Genomic DNA, 7049 nt, shown 5'->3' with positions numbered 1-7049 from the left:
CTTCTTAAGTATGGGGGGAAAGCCCACAGGGCTGGTTTCTCACTATTTGAGACTTGGAACAAGCCAAAACTTGATGTCAAATGCTAAGGCTGCCAACCCCACTTTCTTGCTTCTGTGGGATGTATTTACCCAGATTTAAGATTTCCTAAGAGTCCTCAGTCCCTAAACTGGAAACAAGCACATATTTCATACAAGTGCAAAAAGTTCTCTTTTTCAGATTTTGAATTTAGCTTTAGATTATTGAGATATATTCTTTTGACATGACAACTTTGTCCTTAGATCTTGAAGTGCTGCTCCATCCTAGGTGGCTGAACTAGTCAAAGACTTTCTTTCAAGGTCTATAACAATGTCATTAGGATGGATGGGAACCAATGCAACTAAACCAATGTATGTATGTCAGTATTTCATATATTGGCTTAAAGAATTAAAACAATATTAAAATGGGTAATAATTTCATATATAAGAAGGCTAGAAAGTTGAACCCAAATCTCAATTAGATCTTTTTGTAAATAAAATCTTTGGCCACTCACTTGTTTTACTTCTAACGATGCAACTTGAGTTTCAAAAAATATGTATCAAGTTTACCACCATTTTATTGTCAATGTCATGAAATTTCCAATGTTTGTTTGAAAAATCATTTAGCAAAAGCAATGAAATTAGAGCCGTTAGCTATAAAGATGAAAATATTTTAATGGAATAATGTTGGGTAACAAGGTAGCACAGAACCTCTTATAAGCACACATACATACTCGGGGGCGGGGAGAGGGAGAGAGAGAGAGAGAGAGAGAGAGAGAGAGAGAGAGAGAGAGAGAGAGGATTGGTGAGAGCTGAGGGGAATGAGAGTTATAACCAAGTGATCTCAGCCATAACTTACATTGTGATGCAGCAAACTGAATGCCCAGGGCAGAGCTGGAATTGGGGGTGAGGGTGGGGGTTGAGAAACACTGATATAAATCATTGGATTATACAGATAGCTCCCCAAGGAAATAAGAAAAAGACAAACATTATTTTTAAACACTATTTTATTTTCATATTTTTTGCAAAAACACTAATAAATATTTAAACCACTCAGTTATAAGACATTAAACAAAGGCATTGTGCCTTACATAAAAAAAGACATAAAATGTCCAAGGGTTATTTAAAACATTGTAGTTCCTAAAGCTTCAACACAAAAATGTTGATCACAGTTGTAAAACCATTTCAATAAATAACAGCTGATAGACTGTCTAAAGAGTTACAAAAACAGGCGTGTACATACATTCTTCATATACTGAAATGAACCCTCTTTGTCTCTTACTGGGTTATCCCAGCCTCCATTACAATGGTCAGCATGTTATGGGTGCCTCAGAAATATTAATATCCTGACAATATTTAAAAGACTTTTAAAATTAAGAGCCAGGATTGACTAAACTTAGATTTGACATAAAATAAACAATAAATATAATGGCAGTGTGCAAGTAGATTCAATCACAGCCTTATTTTACATATAAAATAATATAGAATACATATGGAAAAGTAAATAAATATGAGCTCCCCAAAGACTCATTCACAACAAGAGTGTCTTTCAAAGGCCCTTCCGGGTGGCTTTGAGAAAGCTCCATGGGCTTCATCCGTTCCGGCTTAGTTGGAGGTGCCACTGTCAGGAGAAAATGGATGTCTTTATTAGGTACTCAGCAGAACTGACTGGACTGCATTCTTCTGTCCCCTAGGTTGCCAGACCATTCTGAACACAGTGTGGCCCCCAAGGGGCCACTGCCTGTGATGGTTGTAAGACAGAGCATCACTTCAGCTCCAGTGGATGCTCTCCTTCCTGGTAGGAGATGGAGTAAGGATCTGCAGTCTCCAACAGCAAAGCCTGTTACTCTTTGCCTCTCACACCGGGCCTCATTCAGTTCAGGAATACTTACTATTTTCTGATTTGCTACGTCTCAATCTAGAACTTCCTGAGTTACATGGTGAACAGTTTGTGGTGGAATCCAGATCTGTATGTAGTGTGTGACAGGGCAAAAATCCCTGCTCTCCTTCATCAAATACTAGAGGCCTGTTTCTAAACACCAGGGACCTGCTTTTCAGAAGAGAGTGGGAGAGTCTGTGATTTTTAGCAAGTGGGATGCTTTTAGCACAGGAGGTCAACGCTGTAGAGAATTTTAAAGAAGGGTGGCACCTATATGTATAGAGATAGTGTCCAGGTGAGGATAAAAGATCCTGGAAAAGTCCATCTGGCACCATAGTAGATTAATAATATCAATGGGTAATATAATTATGAAAACAATAATCACGATTTCTAGTCCTGTCTTGAGCTTCCCTAGTACAACTTTCGGGGGCCAGGTGTGAGTACTCTGACCCACGACTCCTGTCACAAGCAGAAATACAAACCACAACTCACTTGTTCAGAATCTTCTGGATGATCTTTTGAACCATGGGGGCTTCGGGATTGAGACAAACTTCTCGTCCATTTTTGAGAGTGGCTCTGCAGAGAGAAGATGGTACAGGAATTAGGCAGGAGGTCTGGCTGGGGTGAAGGGGGGACAGCGGGAGGGTAGGGGCGACTGTGGTCTCGGGGCTGTGGGAGGCACTCACATGACTTCGGTCTGGGTGCAGTGGGCTCCCGGGGGCGTCATCCTCACGCTCTGGAGGCTCTTGAGTTGAATCCCTTGCACCGTCTGCAGGCACTGGCAGCGCAGCTCGCCGGCCACCGGCACCCCTAAGGGAGAAGACACTGGGTTAGCGGGGCGGTGGGGGCGGCGCTCGGAGCCTCATCCTGAGGACCGCAGGGCGCTGGTCCCACCTGTGGTCTGGCTGGTGGCCAGCAGGAGCAGCAGCAGCAGCGCGGAGCGCAGGAGCGGGGCGCGGGCCGAGTGGACCATGATGCTGGACAGGAGAGTCGTGAGAGCCTGGAATGCGGGAGCTGATTTATGGGAGGCTCTGAGAGCGATCTGGGCTCCCTGGGCCCAGCGAGCCCCTTTTATTGCACGGTGGCGGGAAATTCCCGAAGCCCGGTATCTCTCATCCGGAAGGATGACGCTGCCTGGTCCCTGGGCTGAATGGGCTGGGGACGGGCACGCGGTGCTGCTGGCCTCGCCCCTCTGCCCTGCACCCTGTCTGTGGGACCCTGGGAGGTTGGAGACCCGCCCCAAACCACCAAGAGGAAGGGCGTGGCCGGCTGCGCTGGAGTGAGAGCCTACAAGGGGACCTGGGGTGCAATGACTCGAGTCCTACGGAGAGGGAGCAAAGAGTTGAGGTTGAAAGGGAGAAATCCATTACAGGGGTGGCAAGAGGCATTTAGAGAAAGACAGTTACACCTTGATAGTGCTCAGCTGGGGAGTTGAGGTTCAGGAAGAGCTGGGAGGAGGACTGAGATTTTTCTTGGCTGTCTTGTGTATGCATCCTTTCTGTCTCTGCCTCTAATTTTTAAGAGATTTTAAATTTTATTTATTTTTATTTTATGTCTATGACTGTTTTGCCTGCATGTGTGTAAGTAAAAGAGATGCCAGAAGAGGGCATCAGATACCTGGAACTGAAGTTAATGGCTATTAGCTATCAAGTTGGTTCTGGGAACCAAACTCAGGTCCTCTGAAAGAGCAGCCAGTGCTCTTAACCCCTGAATCATTTCTCCATCCCCTACCTGTAATTATTTTAAGGTGGATTTTAAAAGCCAACATTTTGATTGGGTGCAAAATAATGGGTTTCATCTACATTTTCATATGTATTATATATGGATATATACATACATACATCTATCACTGTATCTGTTTATATCCACCACCCTCACTGCTTTCCCTCATTGCCCCTCCCCTCTTGCAATCCCTTTCCTCTCCCTCTTTATGTTATATATGCATATACATGGAAATCTATATCCACATATGAGAGGAAACATAGAATATTTGTCTTTCTGAATCTGCCATCATCCATTGATGTGATAGAAGTTCCACCCATTTTCCTGAAAATGGCATAATGTCACTATTTAGGTCGGAATAAAACTACACTATGTGCATGGACCACATTTTCTTTACCCATTCATTTGTTGACAGGCATTTGGGCTGTTTCCACATCTTGGCTGTTGTGAATTGTGTCGCAGTTAACATAGATGTGCATGATCTCTGTGGCATGTTGTCATTCCATAACTGTCTATTTTGTATACTTCATAGACATCTGAGATCAACTCTACAAAATTTTAGCCAACATCACAGACTGCAGACATTTGTCTTCTTCCTTATGCTGCATCTTCTCAGATCACCTTTACAGTATCTTATTTATGATCTCCATCTGGTGGGAACAGAAATCAGCACCAAAAGTTGAACCTTGTGCTAATTTCAATGAAGGGGGGCGGTGTAGCATGAACTCTTCTGTATCCTGCATAGCTTTTGCCCTCTGTGGTGTTGGAACTTCTGAAATTGAAATTGCACAGAGATCTTTTTTTCCCTAATATAAAGGGTTCAAATTTGATCTTGGAAGTATGGAATCACCTGGCCAAGCTGAAGCTTGGCCCTAGGAGCTCATAGCCTCTTGTCTGTCTTTGGAAAGCATAACCCATACTCAATAGAAAGTACATACCAGGTATACAGCACCTTTGCCTCTGGGCCAGCAAAACCAACATGTGGGTGAAATCGGAAACAAAATCACACATAAAATCCCATTCCATCTTCTTCAGTGGCATTCAGGGTTGGCCCCTCTTTCTCTAGAAACATTGACATGTCTGTTTGCTGATGCAGAATTTTAGTCTTTCAGCCTAATGCCAACATCATGTTTTCTCCAGAGATTTTAGAGAGCTAAGATTTATCATTGAGTACAGAGGTTTTAAGAGTGACATTCCAAGTTGGCTTAAATCTCCCTCACAGAGACTCGATATATGATGGGAATAGAGGAGAAATGATCTCTGTCCAAGGGCCTCACAGTTCCAGGACAGGGTGGCACACAGCTCAGCATAACCAGTGCAAGCCAGTGCCCTCAGCCAACCACAGGGCATGTAAATCTTCATTGCCCTATATCACTCGCAACTTGTCAAACCTCTCAGTACCTACCCAGCATGGAGACGATGAGAGGTGAGTCAGCATTTGTAAAGAGACAGCATGGATTAAGTGCCTTACAAACATCTGTTAAATAAATAAAACAGACATGGTTTGTCCAGTATTGCCTAAACAGAAACCCAACCTATTATAATTCCTCCCATGAAAGAAAAAAAAAAAAAAACTAACAGAAAAAGTTTCATTCTGTCGTTTATGGCCCCTAGCTCTCATTAACTGTGTAAAGCATCACTAGAAGCAGTGAGCCTTCAAGATGTCAAAGCAGAGCCTAGAGAAGAATGTTCACATCAATGCCATGTTCTCATGCAAAGTTCCCTAGTGTGACTGGTGCTTAGTGACAGCACCACCTTGGCAAACCTTAGTGGTAAACATTGAAGAGAGCACTTTTCAGTAATTTCCTTTTATACCCCTCCCCATGACTTGAATTCTTCAACAATAATGATCCCAAACAGCACTGACACCAAAGGAGGTGGAAACACAAATGTTCCCAGCTGTATGTGTTGCAGACTTGAAATTGCTTGCTTGCTTGATTGCTTGCTTGCTTGATTGATTGGTTAATGACTGATTGAAGCATTGAGACAGGCTCTAAGTTTGTAGCCCAGGCTGGCCTGAACTCACTATGTACTCTAAGATAATCTTGAAATTGTGATAATTCTCCTGATTCAACCTTGAAAGTACTGGGATTGCTGGCTCATGACACCACACCTGCCAATGTTGCAAACTTCCAAATTCAAAAAAGTCAGTTGAGGGGCTGGAGATGTGACTCAGTGGTTAAGAGTACTGGCTGCTCTTGCAGAGGACCTGGATTCTGTTCCTAGCTCTCACATTGTGGCTTACAGACTCTGTAATTCCAGTTAAAGGGATTCCAACGCCCTCTTCTGGCCTCCTCGGGCACTGCATGATGTGGGTGCACTTACTTGAAAGCAAAACAGACACATAAAAGTATATAAATCATAAAAAATTTCAAATCGAGGATTTACTAAAAATGGTAAAAATAAATTTCTATGTTTAGGACGTTCAGAAAGAAAGGCTGAAGTATGTTTCATTGGAAGGTGCACTTACATGGAATTATTTTTTCGGTGGAAGGAGGGACCAATCATTGAATTATTTTGTCATCCTACATTTAATCATTTTGTCCGTAAAAGAAAGTTTGAGTAAGAGTCTTATTCATTGGGAAGGATGTATGAGGTGAATGATTATCTTTCTGTTAAGTTAGTTCTTTGGCAATATGTATATTATGTATATAATTATGTACATAATGCATTCTGATTACTCTCTCCACTAATCCTCTCTTCTCTCCCTCCCAACTATAGCAACCCCTGATCCCCCAACCAATCCCCTTCCCAGGTGTTTTCAATAAGACACCATGAGAATAACTAGGAAGATTAAAGGGGGGTTAAAGTTTGTGTCAGGGAAAAGGAAATGAGAAAAGAAAATCTGAAGACTATAAAACGTGTGACTAGCTGATGAATAATAATACACAATCAAATATTCTTATGATTAGTCTCCTTATTACCACACTGTTTAAGGTTTAGTGGGAAATTGGCCAGAAATGTGAAAGCAATTCTTTGAAACCTGAAAAATGTATTGATGTATTTTCTAATTATACATGTAACACATGATTGTTTATAAAGTTTATAAAGTTAGAAAGGCATGATTTTTTCCCTAATCTCTTTAACTTTTGAGTATGAAACAAACACTTAACAGGTCTGAGCTTCCTTTTCCCTTTGGCAAACAGTGCTTATAAGAGCTTGCAGGATTCTTGGTAAGTATGAAACACGCTGTTTCCTTTATTTAGTTGCCACACACGCTGAGGGCATGTTACCAAACCGCTATACCTACCCCAAGACAAAGAGCATTTATTTTATGCTCTTCTAAGCACTTTACAAGCATTGACTCATTCAATCTTAAAAACAATGTCATAAAGCAAATATTATTACTACCTTTATGAAATTTTAATTAAGAAACTAAAGAGCAACAGTTAAGTTACTTCCCTAACAGGCACTGAGCCTGGGAATCAAATCC

General features: G+C 41.9%; 1 protein-coding gene across 1 annotated transcript; it reads right to left on the bottom strand.

Annotated features, from left to right (window-relative positions):
- Positions 1 to 1077: 1077 nt before the first annotated feature.
- On the bottom strand, positions 1078 to 2968 carry LOC103742468 (growth-regulated alpha protein-like). Its single transcript, XM_008843524.2, has 4 exons — positions 2789 to 2968; positions 2581 to 2704; positions 2387 to 2470; positions 1078 to 1636 (listed from the first exon to the last, which is right to left on the bottom strand). The coding sequence occupies exons 1-4, from the start codon at positions 2865 to 2867 to the stop codon at positions 1621 to 1623; spliced, it is 303 nt and encodes a 100-aa protein (XP_008841746.2). The 5' UTR covers positions 2868 to 2968; the 3' UTR covers positions 1078 to 1620.
- Between the last annotated feature and the right edge of the window lie 4081 nt (positions 2969 to 7049).

The sequence above is a fragment of the Nannospalax galili genome, unplaced genomic scaffold, assembly GCF_000622305.1.
Source record: "Nannospalax galili isolate Female #2095 unplaced genomic scaffold, S.galili_v1.0 scaffold800, whole genome shotgun sequence".
Taxonomy (NCBI): domain Eukaryota; kingdom Metazoa; phylum Chordata; class Mammalia; order Rodentia; family Spalacidae; genus Nannospalax; species Nannospalax galili.
The sequence above is the reverse complement of the archived record's forward strand: the minus strand, read 5'-3'. Positions and strand labels throughout refer to the sequence as shown.

What these genes read in the sequence shown, in the direction of transcription:
- LOC103742468 (XM_008843524.2), bottom strand. Translation starts at nt 2,867, where the DNA reads ATGGTCCACTCGGCCCGCGCCCCGCTCCTGCGCTCCGCGCTGCTGCTG. An exon ending in GGCCACCAGCCAGACCACAG is followed by an intron (nt 2,705 to 2,788) that starts GTGGGACCAGCG and finishes CTTCTCCCTTAG; the next exon opens with GGGTGCCGGTGGCCGGCGAG. An exon ending in TGCACCCAGACCGAAGTCAT is followed by an intron (nt 2,471 to 2,580) that starts GTGAGTGCCTCC and finishes TTCTCTCTGCAG; the next exon opens with AGCCACTCTCAAAAATGGAC.